The 27,293-nt window shown below is 36.8% G+C and overlaps 1 protein-coding gene across 1 annotated transcript in view; it reads right to left on the minus strand.

The window, feature by feature from the left end:
* Positions 1–27,293, minus strand: part of NDUFS4 (NADH:ubiquinone oxidoreductase subunit S4) — a 52,679-nt gene that overhangs the window by 17,921 nt on the left and 7,465 nt on the right. The window contains exon 3 of the mRNA XM_059837008.1: positions 8,852–8,930. Coding sequence (XP_059692991.1) covers positions 8,852–8,930 — 79 coding nt within the window. The remainder of the gene's footprint in view (positions 1–8,851; positions 8,931–27,293) is intronic.

Here is a 27,293-nt window from a genome sequence, read left to right on the forward strand (position 1 = left end):
AACTTAAATGGCATACTAAAACTCAAGTTCTGAACATCAGAATCTCCCTCCATGGTCCACGTCCCCACTTAATACAGGTTAACTTTGCCAGTTTGAGAAAAGACATATCAAAGTACTGCAAAGATACCTCACAAACATGCCATCAAGAATTTGAAAAACATCTGATTCCATCATTGATGATATGAGTCAGAAAGCACTGAAAAAGCCCCAGGCTCCCTTGCAGCATGACCAAGATGTTCAAGGATTCCCATGAAATTACCAGGCTTTCCACACCAAGAAAGCTTTTCCCTTCTGACTTGATAAAATGGTTCAGCTAGAACTTCATGACTAGAATCAGCTTTCATGTCCGTACAAGGAACTTTCTTAGGGTTTGTGGTTTTCTAGCCTTTCTTAGGCTAGGAGTTGAGTTTTAATTCCAGAACTTAGTACTACAGAAATGGAGAAAGACCCACTTGAATGCACAGAAAAACTAGCAATATACAGGGAATTTATTCAATATTGCTGGCAACACAAGAAGAATTCATGTCATCTACAGTAATATTTCATAACATGGGATACTAACTTGGGTTTTAGAAAAGGTTCAGATAATGGAACTGTTTTATGAGAACATGGACATACCCTCCTTTAAGAACAAAAACTATTGAACAAAACAACTCTAAAAAATGAAGTTACTTTTTACTTCTGTTGATTACTTGGTTGTATCAATGACTTACTTTTATTCTTTCTAGCCGATTAGAAACATGGTTTGCATATTTAGACTTCCAAAGCCAAGTAGGTGTTTAGATGTTGAATAACCATTTGGAATCCAAACTTAACACAATGATGCTCCTCTAATTTGCTCTGAGCAGCCATCACAGCAAACTCTTCGAAAGCACTATTCTTTCACAGAAAATTAAATACAATGTAATGAAATGAAAAAAAAACACCCCTATATACTTTTCAAAAAAACATACTTTGACCAAGTGCTCTAGATTGAAGCCTTGAAATTTTTTGCATAATAATGCTGTATGAAGGAAGCCCAGACAAAACAGACACTCAGAAGGGATGTGTAACCTCAATTGCAAGCACTCCTCCTTCCAACAGCCAGCAGAGAGAGCACTACTATGTAACAGAAGAAAAGACTCTCAGACCAAAGAATTACAAATCCTTTACCCCAGCCTAAACCCAAAATAAACCTTCATAGGGATGAGAGAGAAATTGCTCTCATGGATACAATGATCCTGTCACTTTATACAGGGTTCTGAGCTACCTTCAAAATGTAGTTTTCTAAACTGAACACCAGAAATATCTTCAACTGAATTTTAGTAATATAGCAATATTTACTGCTCTTAGAAGACAGATAAAGGTGATGGCAATTTCTACTTGGACAGTTATAGACAGCTTCTTTATCACAGGGAGTAACTTGCTGCCCACAGACATTCTTACAGAAAGCACTTTATCACGCAATTGGGTTTTCTAAACCACTGCAAGCCTCATCGAACTACAGCTGCTTACAAAAACAAGTTGTAGCAAGGAATACAGACTGAATTGAGCTAGGATATTCCAACTAAGAAGGGATTTAATTGCCAAACAACAAAACATATTAAACAAGCAGTATTGAAAGTATGTACGTAACTAGACAAGTACAGTAACTAGACAATTACAATAAAAGCTCAGGTGTAGTTACCAGTTTAAGCCCAAATGCAAATACCAGCAAAAAATATAAAGAACAATATGTTTAATAATTTCAATTAGAAACAAACAAAAATATAATGTTTAGAAACAAATATATACTCTGGCAGACCAGAATGGTGTACATTAAGTAAAAAAGGTATCAGCATCTCCAGAGTCATTAAACCCTTCAAATATTGCATTTCACTTAATCTGCTTTTTAAAGTTAAACAAGGTTTTTTCTTCCCCAATGTAGTATTTAATCTTCACTGGGTGAGGGGAGAGTGGGCAGGGATAGTAGAATATAGAAAAATAACTTTTTCATCCATTATGTTTTGCAGCAAAAATGCAGTTTCACACATAAACTATCAGTAACTGCAGAGTAAAGGCCTTTAAACAGTTAACACTATGCAAGTCCACTCTTAAATTAGACAGTTTTATTAATGTAGACATGCATTTTTACTTCCTAATGGTCTTATCTTTTGAATATTTCACATTTATTGAAATAATTGAAGTTTGAAATAATTCTATAACATAGTTTTATATCTTAATCAGCCTCTAGCATCTTTCAAACATCAGAGTAAACACAGAAGTGTAGATGACTCAAGGCAAACAAAACGCTTTTTAAAATCTTGAATCTCAAGTACAACACAGTTCAAATAAGCTGGTCACCTGCTTACTCAACACAACCATGATCGAAGAAAGTACTTCTCCAAACACAGGCTTCATATGCAAAGCCCTTCTGCGCAAAACTAGAAACTGTTTCTCAAAACGTATTTGCAAAGTAAAGGATGGAAAAAAAATCTTTATTAGCCTAATTTTACGTAACAGCTTTATTATTTTTTATTAATTTTCTACTATTCTGAAGGAAAATGCAAGCTGCTGATCTAATTTAGACAAAAAAAAAAAAATAAACAGAAGGAAGACAAGCCACAAGAGGAAGATTTGAGGCTAGGGGGAGGGATTGAGTAAGTCTAAACCACCAAAGAAATTACAATCCTCGTCCTGTGTATGGTTTGAATATGACAAGTCCTTATCAGAGCTATAAATATAAAGTACAGGAAAACTTGTCAGTTAGATTCCTCATCTACAGAGCAACACTGTCCTGAATTGAATCCTTTATGGTAGCCACTTGAATAAATACTGCAGCTAGAGTGGATTAAATGAAAGATTATTGCAAATTCTTTTATTCCATTAAGGTAATTTAGGAGCAGCTTCAATTCACTCTAAAGGAATTAACCCACAATGGGTTAACAGCATTTTGAAAACCAAAACATAAAACATCCACTATATCCTTATTGTTTAACACAGTGGTAATGCTTGGAGAATTCTTGGCTGAAACAGCAGTTTCAATAAAAGAAAATCTAGTAAGCCTGTCCTTAATAAATACATACTTTGCGAAGTGTTTCTCTTCACTGAGTTGCAAAAACAGCTCCTACACACAGTCTTCAATGCAATGTCACACTGTCTCACACATAATTTTACGACACATTACTGCTTTGGTTTTCAGAGTAATGTATTATATACTCTCAGTTCTTGGGAAAGCAATGATTACACTTTAAAATGCATGTTAAAGTGTGATTTGCTATGTCCTTTGTTTCACAGGATGGTAGACTATCAGACGGAGTTTTGAAGAAGTTTCATCATTCCAGACTATTTTTCACTTGTTTGTATATTTTACTTTGAGCTGCAGTATTATCACTGTTTATTATAGTTAAGTCTAGGGTTCTTTAATCAAACAAAGATTATACAATTTCACTAATTTTTAATCCTAGCCAAAATTGGGATTTGGATGGTGAACAAACTATGACTCAATCCTGAAAACACTGTGTGATGTTTGCTAATAACAAAGTCTTCTAGAAAAAATGGACTGGAGTGTTATCACAACTTTTTTGCAGAAAAGGTTCATATTCTGAGAATCCAATACACTGTTACTCCTGGATTATCTAGCAATAAAGGTTTAAAACAGACACTAAATCATACCTTTACACTGCCAAAAGGAAGCTGCTAAGATTCTTTACACAGATATCACAACAGTTATTAGAGTCACAGGAATCACTGTAAAGGCCTGTAAGATAATTGAATCCAATTGTTAACTCAGCACAGCCAAGCCCATCACTAAACTATGTTCTGAAGTGCCACATCTACACATCTTTTATACATCTCCAGGAATGGTGACTCAACCACATCCCGAGGCAGCCTGTTCCAATGCTTTACACCCTTTCCTGTGAAGAAATTTTTCCTAATATCCAACTCATTTCCTCTTCTCCTATCAACTGCTCCTTAAGAGAAGAGACCAATCCCACCTACGTCCTCCTTCCAAGTAATTATAGGAAACAATGATGTGTGCTCTGAGCTTCCTTTTCTCCAAGCTAAACACCCTCAGCTCCCTCAGTAAATATCATCATTTCCCCAGCTCTGTTGCCCTTCTCTGGACTCACTCCAGCTCCTCAACCTTTTTTCTTGGAGTTGTTCTGGAAGGGCCCAGAGCTGGACACAGCACTCGAGGTGTGCCCTCAGCAGTGCCCAGTACAGGGGGACAATCCCTGCCCTGGCCCTGCTGGCCACACCATGGCTGATCCAGGCCAGGATGCCATTGGCCTTCTTGGCCACCTGCGCACACCCTGGCTCATGTTCAGCTGCTGTCACCAGCACCCCCAGCTCCTTTTTCAGTCACTCTTCCCCAGATTGTGGTACTGCTTGGCATTGTTGTGACCCAACAGTGGGACTTAGGTCTTGTTGAACTTCACACCACTGGCCTCAGCCCATCAATCAGCCTGTCCAGATGCCTCTATAGAGCCCTCCTACATTCTAGCAGATGAACACTCCTGTTTAAGTTGATGGCATGTATAAACTGACTGAGGGTACACTCGATCCCTGTGACCATACCATTAATACGGATATCAAACAGGACTGGCTCCAATACTGAGCCCTGGGGAATACCATTTATGATCAGTACCAACTGGATTTAACTTCACCCACCACCACTCTCTGGACTTGGCCTTTTAGAATGTAACTCTTGACCATCCAGGCTTCCCCTGAGTGAAAAATATACCCATCTGGGCCATAAGCAGGTATTTTTTTTTCAGGAGGAAGAAGTGGGAAAGGATTTACTTAAATTCATGTAGGCAACATCATGGCCTTTCCTTCATCCACACTGACTTACACCACTGGCCTAGGCTGCTGAACAGTATATACTCATTTTGAGTGTCCTTTCAAAAGTATGAACTGCTCACCCTCAAATAAAGGGTCAGATTTTCTGAGCCCAGTTTGGTTTATACAAGTTATCTTCAGTGAATTACACAGTTTGTCTACAGTTTGATGGAAAATGGTCCTTTACTGAGGTTCAGTACTAAGACTTCTGAACCATTACTTAGAAAAGCTTAACCAGCAGTATAGACAAAACAACTTCAGGACACACGATGAAATGTTAATAGCCTCTTTCTGTTCAGCCTTTCATGCTTGTAACAGTCTGCCCCTAGATGTTCTCACCATGCTGAAAAAACTATTTTAGTACCATTTAAACTGCACTGTGTAGCTCTGCCTGGAATGCTTAACCCTGTGCAGCAACTCATTTTATCTTGGCCTGATACAGAATAAAAACACCTGTGAAGTAACTACAACTCTCCAGTGACCAAGCCCTAACTGCTCTTGCAATAATTTTTGCATTGAGCTACAGACCATATATATTATTAGCTGAATATTCTGCATTAGCAATGCAATGGACAATTTCTGACAGTAGTTCTAATTTTGAAACATTCTTGAAATATCATCATTTAATCAATAAAAAAATCCTTTTATTGACAAATATTTATGGGAACCTTTTAGCTGCAAACAGCAACTTCCAACAAAGTGCCTGACTCCAGGCTGAATATCCACAATGCAGCCTTATCAGCACTGACTGGGAAGCCTGCTTAAAGGCTCCCACACATACTGAACTGGCTGACTTTTAGCTACACACAGTATTGGTGCACCCTACTTACAACAACTGAAACAAATCACAAGAACTAGAATAGTTCAAATCCCCATTTTCAGGCAAAACCATTTCAAGTTTTTATAACTATGATATAATGATGAATGTTATACCATATACACAAACAATTAAATAATTTGGAACATTACCTGAATGAGATTTGCTGCTGACAGCCTTTGCCCTCTATAGCCCAAATTTCCTAATGCAAGCAGGGTCTTGAGAGACTACTTTTCACACAGCTATTTGTCCAGACTCTTGGAATATGACCTAATTGGTGGCCAGAGAATTAAAATGTGATGCAAGAACTGTATTTCTACTGAGCTTTGTCAATTTTGTATGTTATTTTATTCAGGTTTTACAGTTCATTAAAAGTTATTTTACTCAGTATTCACTGAAAACAGCTAATAACTGAGAAGAAGATATAAATGCTTGGATATGTTCTACATAAGCTCAGCATTTAACTCCTTTTACATTAAAGAGACACACCTTTTTTCTAGTGTGACAAATGAATGTGGTTTAAACTATTGGTTTTCCTACTATTTAATTTTCTGTTGTATTCAACAGAGTAGAGTCTAGGCTGTAGTAAGGAAGTGATCGACTACTGCCTAATTATTCAATCTCAGGATGCTCACACATCTTCTATTTAATTTGTGTTTCTTAATACAAGGAATATTTTATCACTGTTAGAACAGTCATTCTGTTGAACAAGTTCTAGCATATACATGTACACATATGAATAGAAGATCTACAAGAACACTGGAAATACAGATTCATTACACTACAATATGCAGTTAAAAGTTTTCATCAACCTTAGCATTACTTTCCCAGCCTTGTAAATATCAAGTCACAGAGGAATTCAGTTTCAAAATAAGTTACAAGAGGAGAATGGCTCACAAGGATTGCCATATCCCCTCTTCCACCTGTTCGTGCTCCTTCTGAAATGCAAGTAAAAGATGATAAGGTGATGTCCAGTTAAAAAAAAAAATTGAAATATGGCAAAGATGAAAAATCTGTCAAAGTATGATATAATGATTTCTAATAATCTGTAATGGAAAAAAAAGTATTTTTCAATTAAATGTAATGCAACAATTTCCAGAGTACAGTTTAAATACAAACTGCCTGGAAATAATAGTTTTATGCTTTGTAACTTTAATTAACAGAAAACACCTCACCTGTAATATGGTAAATTAGTTTCAATTGGTTGCAATTAATCATACTTAAAATTAGGAAATATATTGCAGCAACCTAAAATAAGGTACGATAGCACTCTATATTAAAATGAGATTTAACAGGTGTCTCGAGAACTTCTTTTAATATTGAAAGAGTTGAAAAGAACATCAAACCCTGAGACAATTTTCTTTGCTAATGGCATATAATTTTTGCCCACTAAAAGAACATGAATTTGCAACATTATGGAAACTATTCCTAAAATTCAATGAAATCTACAAATAAAGTTTCTAATTTTCTGTCATTTTGTTTCAGGCCCTATAATAATCTAAAAAACTAAAGAAAGATTATTGCGTTTAGAATGTGGACCTATGTGCACAACCTTGTAAGAAAACACTATTCAGTCTGACATTTAACCTAACACTTAAAGAAATAAAGATAAAATAATTATTTAGATACATTATATGTATCAATGTAAAAAAAACTTCTAAATGGCTGCTAATATGAGATCTCAAAAAACCTCAGTAAATATGAGAGTTTTCAACTTGATGACAACATATAATGACATTAGAAATATGTACTCCATGTACAGTATATTTACAATAACACTAAAGGAACTGAGTAGCTGTATTTCAAACTAGTTTTACTAACTCAACTGGAAGCGTAAGCTCTCATAGTTAAACACGGTAACGTATAACACTAACTTTGGATAATGTACATTTGAATTCAATATAGAAGATGGAAGAATACTTCTTTTTCTGGGTTTGTCTTTGCATTGTAGTTTTTTCAGACGTATGTATCAATCACCCAAGGCCACAACAGGGAAACATGATACTTTTCAGGCAATATAAAAGCTGTATTTAAATATATATATATACATATATATGTATCTTAACATTAAAGAACAGTACATTTAGAAGTCATTTAGGAAAATGTACATCTACTGACTTGTTCAATCTTACTTACACAGTGATTCAGGATCTCTACAAATTTCCTGACCCCATTGTATGCAACTAGACTAGCAAGACAATCCTATCTGTGAGAATAAAGTAGTATTTTTTCCCTAATTTTAAAATCTAAGATTATACTTCTTAAATTCAGAAAGAAGTTATAATATAAAGTAACTGATTATTTTTTTTACTCGCATGTAATTAATATTGCTACATCTATATACAAAGCAAGAGAAAAAAGCCCTAAAGAACTGTTAAAGTGTGGGGTTTTCCAACAGCCTGTTAGCTGTTTCAACTTGTACATATCATCATCAAATGTACAATTTATAAATATAAATTCTGAAGATTTCTTAGGTAGTTCATATAGCTTCAGGGATAAAAAAAAGATAATGTGAACTGTCTGGTACATACGATAGGAACATTGTTTTCCTGGAGATTCAAAAGCGATATGAAAACCAATGAAAGGCATGCTTCTGCTGTGATGCGCTCCCCCCAGAAGTCTTACAAAAATTATGCTATTGAATAATGTAAACATAAGTGTCAGGTTGCATCTAGAGTAACAGACCACACATTATGGAAGAAGTTACAAGAAAAGATTGCCAAATTTCTGATCTGCTACTGATTAGCAGAAGAATGTTATGCATTTGTTTCCAGTTGTAATCTAACCTTCATGCATATTCAAAAGCTAGAGTGTATGTGCATAGTAACAATATTCTTCTGTGATATATCCTTACACAGTATCTTGGGTACCAATGAAGAAAATTTGAGGAAGCTGGCAAATTCTGTATAATTTCACCATACAGAAAATATGCATAAACTTAAAAAAGAAAGAACTTGTTATTAATTACAGCTCACACTGGTCTTTGACTAAAATATAACAATAATAAACAAGGTACTCATCATTTTACATTGTTTAACACTTTGAATACCATAATTGTTCACATACTTATGATTTACTGATGTTCCACTTTTAAAAGTGTATAAAGGACTGTTGCTTTGTGGTTCACATTTATACAGCTTTCCTAGAAGAACGCAGAATACCATACTGAATGCCTATTGTGCAGAAATAACCCTGAAGGCTGTATCATAGTATTCAGTAGAAAACCCTTACCAATTTTTCATCAACTGTGATGAGTTGCGTGTCTCGAGTTTGGTTCTGCGCCAGCCGCCATGTGGAAGTGCTCAGTGACCTGCAGTGCAAGACTTGAAGTTAAAAAATGATTCATGCAATGAGAAAATAGAGGCAGACAAATCTTACATAAACAAGTTACTTTAACAATATCCGTCTTGTAAAAAAAATTGAAGAGGGAGAGATGAGGGCACAAAAATCCTTTTTCTCCCCAATTAGTTCTGTCTGCTGAGTTTTTGGCAGACTCCCACTTAGCAGTTCACAACAGGCTGCACTTTATGTCAGCCTACAGGCTCTCTGTCACAGAGAGACTGCCAGTGGCAAGGACTGTACTGCTCTATATGAATGTACAGTAGCTGGTTTGTCACGAACAGACAGAAAAATACAAGGCTGCTGCAAGCATTCTGGAACTCTGATCCTTAAACTGATGGCATGTGAAGAAAAAAATCCTAAATCTATTTGTAATGGTAAAGCTCCAATTCTACACTTCAATAACAGGACATTAACATAATTCAAAAAAACCCAAACTAATCCAAAAAATGACTAAACAAACTCTAAGCTGATCTGCAAACACAGTTTTAAGGTTGTGAGTGGGCAAAATGACTATCTTGCTTAATTTCTAAATAATTTTGTGTCAGCTTATTCATTTCCAAGAAATACAATTTATCTTCTTGCATAATTGCTTAATCTGTAAGATACATATGAAGACAGAGAACACTATTCCACATCACTGAATTAACTAGATTTGCACTTAGCTTACATGATGTCACTAATGACAGGATTAGGCCCTTTGAGTACAAATCATCTTTTGGCAAAATAATGCAACAGCAGGTGAAACAAGCCAAGAAACCTAACTCTCTGACCTCATGATAGAATACCAGGTTGGAAGAGAACGCCAAAGACCATCTGTTTCAACCTTTCTTGGCAAAAGCATGGTCTAGACAAGATGGCCCAACACCCAGTCCAGCTGAATCTTTGAATTGTCCAACACTGAGGAACCCACCACTTCCCTGGGGAGATTGTTCCAACAGCTGACTGACTTAACTACACTGTGAAAAATTTTCCTTGTGTCTAACCAAAATCTCAACAGGAGTAACTCGTACCATTAGCTTCTTTTGCATGTGACTCACTGTAAAAAGAAGTGTCCACTTTCTGTGTAACCACCTTTTAAAATACTGGAACATGGATACATCTTCTCTGCTCAAGACTAAACCAATCCAGTTCTTTCAGCCTTTCCTCATGTGCCAGGCTTCCCTGTCCTTTGATGATCTTTGTGGCCTTTCTTTGGACCCCCTTCAGCCTGTCCATGTAGTATTGCAGGTATGTGAAGAAGTGCTGAGAAAAGTGGGATCATAACTTCTTCATCTCTGCTGGTTATGCTTTTGTTGATGCAACCCAGCAATCTGTTGGCTCTCTTTGCTCAGAAGCAACTGTCCACACAGACTGAGACTGTTTTCCTCAGGACCCTCAGTCCCTTACCCCAAAGTTAGCCCACATTCAGGTAAATCCCAGACTATACTGCAGTTCTGGATTATGATTTCCCAGGTTGAACAACAGCAATTTGCTCCAGCTGAACTTCATAAGGATCTTGTTAGCCCACTCTTCCAGCCTGTTTAGGTCTTCTTGCAGGGTGAATTTTCTTTCCAAAGTGACAACTTCCCCACTCAGTTTGGTATCATCAGAAAACTTTCATCAGGGTTTGCCAGGATCCCACCATGGATCACTTACAAAGATATCAAATAGTGCTGGGCCCAAAGCTGACCCCTGGGGACTCCATCTCTAACAGGTTGCCAATGTAAAAAAGGAGCCAGGCACCACCACCCTCTGAGTGCTGCCTGTCAGCCAGTTCCCCACCCACTGCATGGACTACTTCACTAGACTGTAACACAGCAAATGTTCTCGGAGGAGGCTTTGACAAAGCTTATCAAAACCCTTGCAGAAATCCAGGTAGACAACAATCAAATATGTGCTTCATATTTGATTAAGGCCATTTTAAAGAAATAAGGAACAAAAATGCAGGAATTCTGTTTTCTCTACAAGAACCTTCTGAAACTAAGCAACTGCAACCAAGTTCGGTTAAAAAATATCTAATATAAATCTATAATTTCAACACAGATTACATTCTACTTAATTATCTTCCCTCTGCCTTTAACAACTTCACAACATCTCCAAAACACACTTTATTAACTCATCTAACTCTGTGGCACAGACATGCAGATATATTCCCATTTAAAGTAACAAAATCTGTCAGGAAAGTTACTTTGTTTCAGAACACAGAAGTTTTTCAGCGCAAGGAAGCCCAATAATTTCATAAAAACTCAAGGTAACTACTTTGTTAGCTCAAATTCTCTGTACCAGAGAGCTTCTGGCTCAACACAGCCAGTATTTTTTAACTTGTGCATGTAAAATAATACATCATAAAAACAGAATAGAGAGATACTGGAGCACTCGGAGAACAGGCTGTTACTTGGTCCTTATTCAAATACACACCAAGAGAGATGTTATCCTAAGCGCATGCTGAACAGCAGCATTATACTTGTGTTCCAGATTTAAGTAGCTAAAGCCAGAAAACATTCAACCTTCAATAAGGAAAAAAACATTGTAACAGGAAAATTAGTTTCTCCTCCACTACAGTAGCTTTACTATCAAAGTAATATTCTGCAGGTATTCCTGGAACTTCATGTGATACAGTGTTCACTACATTACGTAATGTCTGTCCAAAGAAACACATGGGATTATGCAATTTAATTCTTTCATTCTCTAAAGAAGACTAATCTAGACTATGAATCAAGAAGTGCTCTCAGTTTGTGGAAAGGTCTGATCAATATGTGAAGATTCAGATATGTAAAGGCTGTAAAAAGGCTGATCAAGATAATACTTTTTCTTGTAATATAATTCAGTTATTAATAAAATTTAGCACAATTTAGTTTGAATGTGGTTGAGAGTGACTTGTTTTGTTTTAAACTGGAAAAGCATGAATCAGCTGTAAAAAGTACAAATGCCATGCCCTTGAAAATTATTTCCACTCAGCATTACATCATTATATATTGTTTTTACTAATGCCATGATAAAGAGCAGAGTAAAGACCCCACCAGATTAAAGGTGGGCAGAATCTCCTTCTGAAATGACTCCACATTTTACACAGAGGGAGCTGGCTTCTTGCATGAGATGACTCTGTCAACTGGGATAACTTCCAAGGCATCGGACCTTATAGCTCTCCATGATATTTTAGCTATTCCTCAAAAGCAGATGGACAGCTTACTAACCTAAGTCAACTTCTCCTCTTCATCATTTTTCAAAGACATTTCTGTTAACTACACAATTCTGGAAACACAAAACTGTTACTGGAATTTACAGCCTTGTACACTTCTTAAATGAGCTGCCTTCTGTCCACCCCTGGACTGCAATGAGTTGGACAGAACACACTTTGTCTAAGAACTTGCCAATTGAAGAGCGGTTGAAAACTAGCTTTTGGACTAGGAAAGTAAATCTCAAGTCAGTGGAGGAGAGACCTCCAGGTGAAAATACGCCTTATAGATGACAGGCTGACGATATTTTTATTTGCTGCATCTCTCACAGGAAAGTAATATGAAGTCTGGAAAAACCAGCAACTCTGAAATGTCATGTGAACTGAAATACTGCTATCTGAAAGTTAATAGGAAGTGTAGCTTGATTCCGAGAATGCCTGTTTAATTTTCAGCAGGCTTCATTCCAAGTGTGTAGCTAATGTCGGCACTAATCTGAGGACAGAATCAGGAAATGCACTTCTTTCACACAAGGCTCTCTTCTCAAACTCCCACAATGACAACTTCATAATATCTATTATACCTTCAAGTTAAATGAATTTTCAATCTAAATCACTTAAGTTAACACTAGAGTTAAGCCTTTTATTTCATCCTCAACAGTATAGTAATTCTCACAAAATTATCTATTAATATTTGCCCACATCCACCTTGACTTTTAGGTAGCTTTTCTGATGGATAAGCTTGCAGAAGTATAGCAAAAACATTTTGCACACAGAACCACACAATCACTGGATTGGAAGAGACCTTCAAGATCATCGAGTACAACTCAGCCTTAACACCTCAACTAGAACTACAATTCCATTCTCACAAGATCCTGCTTTTTCCTATTACTAACCTCTGGAAAGGTAATCTGCCTTTTTCCTTTCTCTCTGTGCGTAATATAGGTATACATTACCCCATTTTGCTTCTTTTTGACTACTTATGCTTTTTTTTTCCCCTGTTGAAAGATCTTGGGATGAGCAGGAAGTTCTACTTCTACCCTGTTCCAAGTCTAATCAAACTTTGATTTAGAATTATTGTACTCAGAATACTTAGAATAATTACAAATAGACTGCTATATAATTCAGAATTTCAGAAACTATAGAGAAAGCTTAACATGTAGCTAGCAACAATAAACCTTGCTATCTTATAGGCTCATTAATGACCTATTCAGAACACATACCAAATGAACTTCCTTCATGGTTACTATCTAATAAACAAAGTGTGACAAGGCTCCAAGTTGGCCAGAGCTCTGTTGTGAATATGCCCAAATGCTTTCCTTATAGTGAGCTTGTTAGTGATGAATAAATAGGCATTCAAATGTAAAATCTAGGTTTATTGTAAAAGCCCGCCTTTTAACCCAAAAACTCTTCAAAATTATGTAAAACAAAAATTAAGGTTTACTAAAAAAGTCACCTCTCTCCTTTATACTTTCCCACAGTATAGCAGCTCCTTTGTCTTTTGAGTCCACCATTTAAATGTCATTTCATTTATATTTGTAAAAGGATTTTCTCCCTGCCCCATGCCATTGTGTTGGGAATCTCAATCCCTCAATCTTAATCTATATGATCTTATACCATTATTTTACACTACTGTAAATTAAGATTATTGGTAGTTTATGACAACTTCATTATACTAATTTCTACAGTTCATTTAAACTGTAACATTGTTTACCAAAATTTTGTCTTTTACACCAATCTGATTACTTCGGCATAGGCTTTTTTATATATATACTACAAAACAATGTACTTTAATATATTTCTGGGTCTCAGTGTTAGGAATTTTAAAAAGGTCAAAGTAACATTTTCTTCAACTGTGCACAGTTCTTTAGAGAGGCACTGTAGAACTGGACATTGCATCTAGAAATAATTTTGGCTACCATTTGTTATTTCAGAGTCTCACAATAAATCTAGATATGTAAAATGTCTTTTAGACTGTATACAGAAGACAAGAATTGATATTTAGTAAAAACTAAACTACACGGTCTTCTTATTAAATACTTGTAACTCTTACATCAGCTCAGTAACACAGAATGAATTAATGAGGACTACCAGAAAAAATATGTCTTTGTAAAATTCAAAACTTTCTGTAGGTACCATGTGTCCTGAAGAAACAAATGCTGCGATCAACTAACCACGTATTCCATGATAAGTGTGTATTCCCCTTTGACCATCATCTGTAGTTACACCAAAGTCACAAATGGTTTTCACATCTCTGATACACAAATGAAGGAGTCCAGCGAGAAGCCACTGAAGTTCTTCAGTCTACTGGAAAATGACAATATTCATAACAGTATCAAGTCTCTCAACCATCTTTTACCACTGTGGGATAAGGACATAGCAGCTCCTTGTTGCAGGGAAGATTCTTAGGTCTTCACTTCCCTTCTTAAGTTATAGGACCCAGCTCTGCTGAAGACGTTAACCTCCATTGAACAGAAAAAACCAAACAGTGAAAAAACGGTCAGTGGATCTCTTTTGTGGTATCTGAATTAAGGCATCTGACTTGAACGTATTACTTGGTTGCTCTAGGTACACATATTCAACTGCTAAAACTCAACAAATTTGACCACTGTAAATATCTGCTAAGTAACGTACGTTTAACCCCTACATAGTAAGAAGCTGCCATATTTACACAGCATGAATTTGCCTTCCACTGAGAGCGGTGCTGTGACTGGAATGTTATACAACATGCAGATGTGAAAACTTGTATCTACCTGACACAATTCAGTAGATGGGACTTAAAACCATTGCACAAAACCTTTTCCTTAATCTTTTTATGCAACACATCTGGCTGTTTGATCTATTAGCACCCCCTTTTGGTCAACTGTTGGAGATGTGGTTAAAAAACCCAGGTATCACCAAACAGGTAATCGGATCATAATGTATAGGTAAAACAAAGTCTTGAAGAAAGCCCCATGTACCACATGAGAAATAAAGACAGTCATCAAGAAATAAGTCTAAAGGATGTTTTAAGTATTTTGACACTGAAAGACCAGGGCACCAGTGGATGTGAATATATGTATATGCAGAAGCCACGATGAAAAATGCAATAGACTGAATATTCTTAATTTTTGGAAAACCAACCTTGTACTATTGCATTTAATATTATTACATTTCTAATAATATAAGCTTCAGAATGTACAGCCACCATAAACATTAAATTCTGAACAAAAAGAAACACCACCAGCTAAAAACTTCCACAGCACCCAACCCAGTCATACACTGTGATTAAACAGACTAAATACAAATCTGTATGAAGTTCTGGCACATTAAACACAGGAAATAATGATACAATGTTAAACACAATACAGATCACAGTATTCAATATAATATATTTTTATTTAGCCCCAACATAATGCATTTTTATAAAGACAGCTTGCAAAGTTAGACTTGAGAGAAATTAATTTAAATACAGTGCAATAATGTTTCCTTGGTATTTAAGTCACTACTGTAGTTGAAGTGATAGTGACTTAACACAGTCAATGGTATTTTATTTTTACTCGGTTTCACTTACTAGTCTTACTACTTTCCAACAGAAGTAAAATAGGGAATATAGCGCCAAACACTGCCTATGGCGGCATGTAGCTCTATTTTGTAGCATGAACTTTAGGAGTAACTTTCATGTTCAGACAAAAACAAAGTTCCTCATTAATAAATAGTATTTTCATACTCTGATAAGTTGGCTGATAATACTTTTTCCCTTGCCTACAAAATGATGTTAGACCATTCTGAAAATGTTTCTAAATGGATGAATGTAGTGTTAATTTATCTAAACTACTGAAATTTCTGTAGTAAATTGCTGAAATTATATAAATTGAAATATAAAGACACTGCTTTTACTTCATAAGTTCACCTGCCATAAATTATTTTTTTCTAGTTGTGTGTTTGGAAAACAGGGCAAGAACTGACTATGCTTTTCTGTCAGGCAAAACTTATGAAAAGAAGCAATGGTTATATAAATGTACTAAATTAACATGGAAATAGGCATTTGACTTGTGGTTTGGAACTTTGAAGCTAAATGTTAAGTTAACCTGCCTTTACAAATACTAAACTACAGGCCTGTCAGTCTCACTTCAGTGCCTGGTAAAGTTTTGGAAAAGACCATTCTGAAAATACTAAAAACACCTGAAGAACAATGCAGCCATCAGCCACAGCCAGCACAGTTTCATGAAGGAACAGTTCTGCTTGTCAGTTTCCTTTTATGACAAGGTAACACACCTAGTTGCTTGAGAAGCTAGATGATGTGATCTTTCAGGATCTCAGCAAACCTTTCAATACTGTCCCTCACAGGATCCTTCTGGACAGAATGTTCAGCTCGCAGCTGGACAAACACATCAAGGGATGGGTGAGAACTGGCTCATGGGTTGGGCACAAAGGTTACAGTGAATGGGGTGGTATCAGACTGGGGACCTGTCACTAGAGGGGGGGTTCCACAAAACTTCATCTTGGGCCCTAAGACTTTCAACATCTTCATTAACAACCTGGATGCAGGACTGGAAGGGATACCAAGCAAATTTGACAATGATCTTAAATTTGGAGGAGCTGTTAAATGCAGAGAAGCTGCACAGAGGAATCTTGACAATTAGAGGGAGTGACAATCACAAACCACATGAAATTTCACATGGGCAAGTCCTGGATTCTGCACCTGGGATGGGCCAGCCCTGCATGTACAGACAGACTGGGCAATGAGAGGCTGGACAGCAGTGCCATGGAAAGGGCCCTGGGGCTCTGGTCCATGGCAAGTTGAACATGAGCCAACAGTGCCCTGGCAGCCAGGAGGGCCAAGTATGTCCTGGGGGCATCAGGGACAGCATCACCAGCCAGGCAAGGGAGGGGATTGTCCTGCTCTGCTCTGCACTGGGGCAGCCTCACCTCGAGTGCTGGGGGCAGCTTTGGGTGCCACAGTATAAGAAGGTCATAAAGCTATCAGAGAATGCCCACAGGAGGGCCAAGGAGGTATTGAAGGGTCTTGAAGGGAAGCCACATGAGAAGCAGCTTGGTCTGTTCTGCCTGGGGGAGAATGAAGAGAGACCACATTGCAGTCTGCGACTTCCTTGTGAGGGGATATGGAGGGCAGGCACTGATCTCTTCTCTGTGGTGACAGTACTTGAGGGAACAACGTGAAGCTGTGTCAGGGAAGGTTTAGGTTGGATATCAGGAAAAGGTTCCTCACACAGAGGGGGTGCTGGGCACTGGAACAGGCTCCCCAGGGAAGTGGTCACAGAACCAAGTGAGACAGAGCTCAAGAGGTGTTTGGACAAGGCACTCAGGCATGTGGTCTGCTCCCTCCTGTGCAGGGCCAGAAGCTGGACTCACTGATACTTGTGGATCCCTGCCAACCCAGAATACTCTATAATTCTTTTAAATAAGCTACATTTTCAAGAAGTGAATACGTCATCACATAGAAAATAATAAAATTTTAGTTATTTTAGCTTCTACTTTAATTATCCCACAGGTGAGAAAATGCTGTTGACCTACTATATTCAAACAAGTATCAGCTGAACCACTGACAATGTAAAGAAAGGGTCCTTCCAGAACTACCACAGGACCAGAGCACTATATCCACCCCTGCAGCCCAGTGAATTCCTCAGGACACAAGTCAGTTCTGTGAAGACATGAACTGCCCACCACCAGTTTTCTTCACTTAATCAGCTTTCTTGCAGTCAAGACATAATAAGAAGGTTAGCTCTGACCTAGTACCATACCTGACTTTCTCTGACTCAAACAGAGTCAGCCAGCTAACTGAGGTGACATGGCTCCATGTACAACATAGACCAGTCCTTCAGAAGGCTCCACATGAGGCAGACAGTATGTCCAGGCCGGCTCAGCCACTCCTCTGCCACTCCGGCAGACCTGGTGTCTTTTGAGATTTTGAGAGTAAGCATATGCATAATGCAAACAGCTTGAGCTGAGGAAAAGTTCAGCCAAAAATCCACTGAGCTAGCCTGAAGGTTTCAAGGCAGTGCACTTGCAAGCAACAGCTGCACATCCTGAAACAGTTCTCTGCAAGTCCCAGGCTGGTATCAAAACATTTCTTGAAGTTCTTAGATGCAAAGTGAGTCATTACTTGCAACTAAACTTCTAAAAAATGTCATGTCAGTGCTCCTTGACCCTCACATGCACATGACTCAGAGCACACCATGGTCTCTGACAGATTACAGAAAACAGATTAGAAACACTTTTGAGAGAGGGGTTTAACATGTTAAGAACAAAATTACTCAAAATTATTTATACATTTTTGTTGTAGAAATAAAATAACTCATTATAAAAGGAGACCAGGTATACTACATTTAGAGCAATATAATATGTAATTTGTAAGATGTCCGACAGCTATCAGGTCACAGGAACTCTGAATTACTGCCACCTGTACAGCTGCTAATAAAGCATTTCATTACACACTACTCTCCAAACTGGAACACCTAATCTAAGGAATTAACCTCAGTTCACAATCTGAAAGCAGCAGGCTGCTGAGAACCAGAAACTTCTTACAGGCAAGTTAGCTGGAAGACATATAATACTAGAAATGTTGCACAGCTCATAACAACTATCAACTAAATTTACATTCTCTAGTTAGAAAGCGTAATAAAGTTAAAAAAAGAAGAGAGAAAAGTTGTGTAGGGTGTAAAGATAAAATACCCAGGTGACACATTTGCTTTGTTTGTGCTTTCTAAATGTCAAACTCCCCCCACACACATATTCAGGCATACATAGAACTTGACAAAACTAAAAACTGTGCTCTCTTTATAGAAGAACAACAAAAGTCAAAGGGTTTCATTTCAAAACTGTGAGGAATGAAACTAATGTCCTACATCCCACCACTGTCTTATTTTGTGCATTTTGAAAAAGAGCCTTTGAATCATGTTAACATTAAACAGAAAAACAAAGTAAAGATTCCTCTATGTTTGCATAGCATGATTGTGTATTTCACCCCTATCATGAAATGGCATAGCATGGACCTGTATTTCACCCCTATCCACTCCTATTGATTTAGCCCTTCAATCTGACTGCATTTACCAGCTTAATTAATTCTTATTCTAATAATCTAAGGCCTATAAAACATAGCATATATATCGGCATATATATATGTGCATATCTATGTATATATACATATACATACATACATAAATATATATATATATTTATATATAAATAAAAGGCAACTTTTTCTTATTTAATGCTCTCAAAGACTTGAACCATAAAGTACAACAAAAAAAGAAATCCTTTAAAGTGTTACTTGAAAAACGACATCTTGGTTTATAATGGTTCGTAAAAGTCAAATAAGCTGTTTGGCAAGAAAGCCTTAGCTGTTGGGCAGCTATGACAGACTGTATTTAAGAGCTATATAGTAGTACAAGACAGGGAAAGCCAGATGCTTTACCAATGGAACATGACATACAGGTTTCTTTTCAAAACTGTATACTCTTAGGAGTTGTTCTAGATGAGAACGGGATAATCTAGGTAATATTACTTTGCATGATTTAATTTCACACTTGCTTCGTGAACTTCGCCTTGTCTCAGCTACCTTTCTCTTCAATTTCCTTTCTGACACTAAGCTTTTGTCCTCAATTCCCCTTTGAACTGTTGCCATTCCTCAGTTATCATGTACCTTAGCTACACTCCATGTCACATACCTTAGTCACACTACTTGATCTGTCAGCCCACATGGTTCTTGTACAGCTCTGAGGAGAAAAACCTCCATGATACTTCAATAATTTTTGACTACTGAGTTACAAGCAGAGAAGATACACCAATGGTACCACCTTACATGCAAGACTATAGTCTGAGTTTTCAAGCACTCTAACACAGACAGTCTGAAGACAAACTCTCTCAGACCACGCATCAGGACACTAAGGGCACCAGCAAGTCTTAATACAGGGCCTCCATGAACATCCTGTGGCCCTGGAGTTCCATTTAAAAGCTCAACTCCGGGTCTTCAGCCCTTGCTGAAGTGGCATCATTAGGTGTACCCACCTCCAGCCCTGGTCAGTAAGAGCACTGTCCCTGCTAGGGTCACCCTTACTTTCCAGCCTGCCTTACCTTCTGGAGTAGACAGCCTTTGATGCTCCTTGACACTTTGCTTGTCATTAATTCCTATCAAATAAAATACAATACTGTTTTTTTCCAGTCTATGCAATTTATTTGCACTTGGTTTTCAGCCTCATATTGAAACAAAGCAAAGGACTTAATTTTTATGTAGTCCCTCTATAATGACTGATTTTAAATCTTATCCTGTTTTAAAATGATACTAACCACACTTTCTACAACACACATCTGTCTTGAGATGAAAACAAATGGCTGGCTGCAGTGTAAGCAACCTTTTTGTCTCCCACAGGAGTTTTGAAAAACAAATTACCACACCAAAACTTTAACTCCTATTCTACACATAAGTGCAAGCAACAATGGCACTAGCTAGGAAAAAAAAACCCCTTCCTTTCTTTTGCATACTGCATCAGCATCTGCAGTCTTGGAACAATAATCCTTTAAACTGATGAAGGACAAATTATTGTGCGCTTCAAGAGAAATATAATGAAACTACCAAGCTACATAAATGAAGTCTATATTCAAAGAAAGCTTGGATGCTCTGTTTTTCCACAATCATTGGATTTAATTTTATTCCCATCTATCATTATTTATTAATGTAAATACACTTCAGAAGCATTTTTGAGAACTCACCTTTGAGAATAAAAATAACTTCATCAGCTACCCTATTTGTGTGTTCACTTGTGCACCAACCCCTCTACACCAATCACCTCCTTCCTCACTAGTACTATCCTTTCTTACTTTTCATATTCTTACTATCTAATCAGCTGTTAGCTCTCTCTCTAAAAGGAGACTGCAAGTATTGATATTACTCATGCTTTTATAAAGCCTTAAGGCAACACTGGTGGTTTCAAAGCAAATCTTTTTCTTGAATTTAAGTTCAGATAACATGCAGATTATTTGTCTCTTTCTCTTGTAGGCACAAACATTGGCATATAAAAAAATACCACTCTTGCAGAATTTTCCTTCCAATAATTTACTACAGCAGATGCAAATACTCCTTGAATATGTGACAGAATAGTCAAAGCTACTGCATTAAGAGCTTTCTGCCTTTTTCCTTCATTTAAAATACAGCAGAACGATGATACATGGTAACTTCTGAAAATGCAATATCCATAAAAATCTTACCTTAAAACTACTGAAATTTATAAAAAAAGATGAAAAACTCAACAGCTATAATCTGCAACAAAATTTTAGTTTGGACTTCAATTTAATTGTCATCACTACACTTAGAGGATTACTTCATTAACATTTAGCAGAAGATTACTTCAATAGACTGATCACAAATGACAATGCCAGAGGTGTTCACATATAAAATAAACATTCATAAAAGTCTAAAAATATTTGTATCAAATACATAAATTCTGACTTTAAGAAAAGGAACAGGACTTGTTTATGAACTCTTTCATGTTAAGACCCCAGTAATAAGCAGCGGCAAGAACTGTTTGCCCACACACATTCTGGAGCTGCCTACAGACTCTCTCGTTGAGTCAAAAGTTACTGTATTTCTTCAACATCAGTCATGGGTCAAAGGAAGATTCAGACAGAAACTACTGCAGCCAGAAAGAGCTAAGTAAATAGTACCTAAACATACTATTACACTGCCAGGAGGCAACAGCTGCTCTTTGAAACTCAGACAGAAATACTGCCATTAATTTCTTAGGAAATACGAAAACACACATTACAAAGAAGATAATGTGAACTGCTCAGCTGACCTCCTGCTAGTTTAGAGATTTCTTTTATTAGAAACAAAAAAGGATGTGATCTTAAGACACTTCAGAGGTATATTTTTTAACACACTCAGAATCAAATGCTTACAAAAGAATTTTTAAAATGTAACAAAATCCACTGTACTATCATAAGAATGAAAACCTACACATGGGTAAAACATATATAACATTTAGCTATTAAGGATCATCCAAATTTACTGAAATTATTAGCATAAAATAGTTGTTAAACTTGGAGTTTTTTTAAAACTAGTTGTAAGTAGGTTCATGTTCCCCTGCTAACTATAAAACACTCAGCATTTCATTCTTAAAACAGTCAATTTCATCTAAGACAGACAATAACAAGGTCAATTGAGTCAAAATGCTCAAACCTATACTAAGGCAAAATCAAGGTCATTTTTAAAATCCAAATAGCAGTATTTTTTCACTGTAAGTTAAATCTGTTCAACATGCTATATTAAACCTACATCAATAAAGCAAATTTTATTATTTTGCTAACACAGATTTGAAACACTGTCCATTGACAGTTGGCATAATTATTCCCTTTTCCTATGTATCCATCTGGAATTTCATAATCTTATTATTGACTAATTTATTTGACAAAAAATGTGGTTCAACTTAGTGCAACAAGTTCTACAAGTTCTCAACCTCTGAGATATCAAATATTTGGTATTAGGATATACCAACATGAAAGTCTTTTCTGTAAGAATGTTTGAGGGATTTTCTTGAAAACAAAGGGTCATTTTTCAAATGCAGTGTTACATTCTATTTAAAATTGCCCAGTCCCTGAAGGAAAGTATTAAGTCCTTCTGTTTTAAGATACTATTGCCAACAAATTTCACTTCTACCCTCCAAAGGTTTTTTTGAGGGGTTGCTTGTTTGTTTGGGGGGCTTAATATATCTCCACTCCAAATCTTCTAAGTAGAGAGAAGATTATTAAGTTCTCAAATCTGTAAATTTTTGAAAAAAATTATTATCACATGTAAAAACACTTTTTTAAAAGTATGTCAGACTTCATGTGAGCAAGCTACAGTTCTGATCCCACAGTGGTTAGTTGCCACAAAACTGGTCAGAAGAGCATTCAGCTGTTTTAATGGAGATGCAAGCACATTGCTTATTTACTGGTTAGCTTTCAACAAAATATACTTTATACATCTGTCTGCTTGTCTCTGTTTAACCTTTACTTTCTGAAAAATGTTATTCCTCCCCTCTGCGTTTCCAATTCCAAAAGTGAAGGAACTGAATGTCATTAAAATAAATCACCCCAAGTTATATGACCAATAAGAAAGAGCAATCTAAGAAGCCTTATCAGGAACATCTTGCTGTCATGATGCCAGTTCTACTTCTCCATAAGACAATAAAAAACCAGCCACCTCCAGAACAACACATCTCCTCCTTGACCCCTTCTCCAACTTTGGCTCTCCCAAACTTTTTTTCCTATCTGCCCCTCTTACTTGCACATCTTTCTATCCATCCTCTTCCTCCTCTAGATATACTGAAAATATGCAAACTTTCACAAACATTACAGGAATTCCATACACTTTAAGAACTCAAATGAGATTAATCTGAGCTCACCACTAAACTACACAATACATAGTATTTTTCACTTTTTCATTGTGATGGAATTGTTCACATTGACAGAAACATCCTACTGCTCCCATGCTTCATTAAATCCAACATCTTCATTCTTCCATGGGGGCCTTTCAAACCTTACTCTTTCCACTCTAAAAGAAACAAGGAGCACTACTAAACCCTACTTCCAATAAAGCCAAACAGAGAAGGCAAAACGCAGGAAATCTAAGACACTATTCTGGTTCAGCATAGTCACTTTCATACCTTAATAATGGTGCATACCCATGAACACAGCAGACATGAATAAATTATCCTGTTGCAACTACTCAAGTAATGATGGATTAGCAGTTTTGGGATACTACATAAAATACTGCAAAGGGACTGAAGTCATCCTACTTAGAAATTTCCCCTTCTCTTCCTCAAAGCATGCAAAATGGTTTGTTTTGGAAAGGGGGCTGTACTTCACAAGAGTCAGACACAAGCCATTGTCAAAGGACCTGAGACTATAACAAATAACCACTGATACTGCTTTCAGTCACAGTGAACAACCAAGACTTAGCTCTTAGACCCTCTCTTAACCAATATTTGAATCACTATTTGAACAGTGTGGACAAGAGTTAGAAGGAGTTGCTTTTAAAGGAATTATGCACTTCAGGCACATGAAATACCTACTCCCAAACTATGGCTTCAGGGTGTCTGCAAGACCAGACAAACACTCACTGATGCGCTGGAGCTTTGTTTTTAAACTCATGCTCATTAAGTGTACGAACTGTAGCAGATTTCATCTTTTTCTCACCTTGTCTGTGTCCATTTGTCCCTCCATATCTTTCACCTTGAGTCTTCTCCAATGCTCCATGTCATCACAATCTCACAAGCAAAAAAAAAATTGCTGGAAATTTATTCCAAATTTCAGTTTAATCCAGTGCTATTAAGAGTCTCAGTAAGATACTGAGACTCACTGTACTTGCTCTGATACCCATCACAACCAAAATACATACTTAAGATAAAATTGTAAAATTCTAGCCAAATACATATTTTAAAAGCCTAATACATCTTTTTTTTCCTGGTGAATAACCAAAACGAAACTATCTATAGACATCTCTTATACAGCTAAGGCAAGACTGCAAAAAGACTGCTTTTTCTCCTGGTCTTTAAATATTCCAGGTTCTCTATGTAGATTATATCAGTCACTGGAAGTAATCTTAACAAAGATAAATGATACAGAACTATGTTTTTTATTAATGAAAACCAAAGCTTCTGATGTGTCTGAGCCTGACAACACCACATATACTTTTATATATTGTGTGGTATAAAGGAAGCAGCAGACATGTATAACAGATGGACGAAATAATAAATAATACAACTTCTGCAACATGCTACCTATTCCAGACTTGACAAAAACTTCACACTGACTAGCACTAACACTGGTAAAATAGTGTTTCTATTAGTGAGATTCAGTCAGGGCTGTACATCTTTAAACGGCTCTTTGCTCTACCCAGACCTAGCTCCACAAGGTCTACTATTTTAACACTGCTTGGGTATTGACATGCAAGAAAAATGTAAATATTATTACATGAAAACCAAACCCAACTAAATAATAACACAAACAATAACACAAAAGAGTAAGCTATTATCTTGCAGAATTAATTTTTTTTTAAAGTTAGTAAGCATTTTCTCTATTTTTCATGGAAGGACAGGATAAAAAATTAGGACAGGAGTTTTTTTCTGTTTTAGAAGTCCTTTATTTTGCCACAAAAATGGCCTCTCCCTCGTTTTCCTGAGGGGGAAGCCTGCTTATAAAGATAGTAACTGAAAACTGAGATGTAAATGGCATCCCAGATTTCCTCAATTTTTTGAAAATTATTGAATAGCAGGCTTTGTACTATACAAGTGTCCATAATTCTTTACTTTCATAAGCTCAGATATCCATTTATGATTGTGTCAGGGACAGAAGACAGGTATAAGGCCTGCCATATTTGTCTGCTGTGGTACAGGAAGACAGGATAATGTAAAAGTCCTCACGGTTAGTTGGTAAGACTAACCTTCAGTAATGAAACTATGTATCAAGTCACCGGGTAGGATTCATCTTGTGAAAGGGAAATAACACACAATAAAACTGTTGTTGGCATGGATCATTGGCTGTTATGATCTCATGCGTTGGCCCTACATGAGATGATGCTGGAACTGGCCACTCCTGGGGAGGTGATATAAGGGGTGGTTCTGGGGTGGACAGAAAGGAGGAGATGATGCAGTTTTCATTTAGGGGATGTCCTGAAGGTGCACAGCCTACCTGCCCCTCCTGCCCAAGCACCACGCTCCATCTCCTTCTCCTACTCAGCAGCTTCTCAAACATTCAGGGGTTGGTATGTATTTATGCAAAAGTGACTAATAAAATTGATTTGCTCTGCAATTCCTACTGTGTCCTGAGTTTTTTATGCATGGGCATCCTCCTGAACCCATAACATTTGAATCAGCAAAACATTTGCTGTCATACTCAGAGTCTTTACAACACCATTACAACAGGAAGGGAACACATTTTGAAAAAACACTAAAATGTGACATGAAAAATTCATTATCATGAAATGCAGAGAGTGTGTAGCCATACTACACCTACACACAAAACATTCTTCTACAGCAACAGAAATTAATTCTGAGTCCAATATATTGTGAGAAATGGCTTCTCAGAAACACTCTGAAGTGGCTTGGAAACAAATATCTGATTCCCAGTTCAACAGGAATTTGTTCAAAGTTTTCTTTTCCAGCTTCAACTGTCCACATTTCTAATGGAAGGAAACACTGCAGTCTTTTGGGTGAAACTAGTGAGAGCATGTCCAACATAATTTCAAACCTACTGAAAACTTCACAGATCTTACAGCATGAATACTTCAAAATATGATTTAAGCAAAGGAGACGCATTTACTTTCTCAATCAGTTCAAATATCTGCTGACAGCTATTAGGCTAAAATAATGAGGGACTCAGTAACCACTGCTTAAGTGATTTAAAACAAGCACTTGGGACTTCATAAAGATATGAGGAATGTTGCTGCATGTTCTCTTAATTTCACACTGAACCGTGTGGAAAAAGCCAGTACCAGTTTAGAATCATTGGGCAGCTTGGGTATGCATACATTAAAGTGCCTAAGTATGTTCCCAAATGAAGCAGTACTTGTGCTAAATGATGTCATAAAATTTCCAAGAACCAAATATAACTGACAGAAATCAGAACAGAATCTCTCTTGTAACTCTTGGAAAGTGATCACATTATTATTTAATTGAACTTCTGAAAACTGGAGAACTATAAGAAGTTTCACACGCAAAAATCTACATAAAAATGCACTGCAAATAAAGATACATCTTGAGTGTTTAAAATTTAATCCTACAGTCCAAACAATAAGCTATATCATTCTCACAACCTAATTTAAGCAAGTTACAAGAAACTTGCATTAAGTTTTACCAGTCAAACTTTACTCTAAAGCTAAGTAAACAAAAGTGTAGAGCTGGAGTGATATAAGAGTCATTCAAATGCCCTCACAGTTGACAGTTCCAGAATCTTCTTTGGTCATCTCCTAAGAACACCAATAATTTTTATTGTTAGTAATTGTAACACCTGTATTTACTTAAAGATACACATCCAGCACACTGGTTACAAAACGTTCTTTATACAGTTTGACAATGACAGAGATTACTCCACTAGTAAATTAGACAGACAAATATTTCCAAACAAAGAGATGACTTGTACCAAATAGCATCTGTCAAAATACTTTTCTGAAAGGAAACCAGTATTGCAGGATTTATATATCCA

Source organism: Haemorhous mexicanus, chromosome Z, assembly GCF_027477595.1.
Source record: "Haemorhous mexicanus isolate bHaeMex1 chromosome Z, bHaeMex1.pri, whole genome shotgun sequence".
NCBI classification, from domain to species: Eukaryota; Metazoa; Chordata; class Aves; order Passeriformes; family Fringillidae; genus Haemorhous; species Haemorhous mexicanus.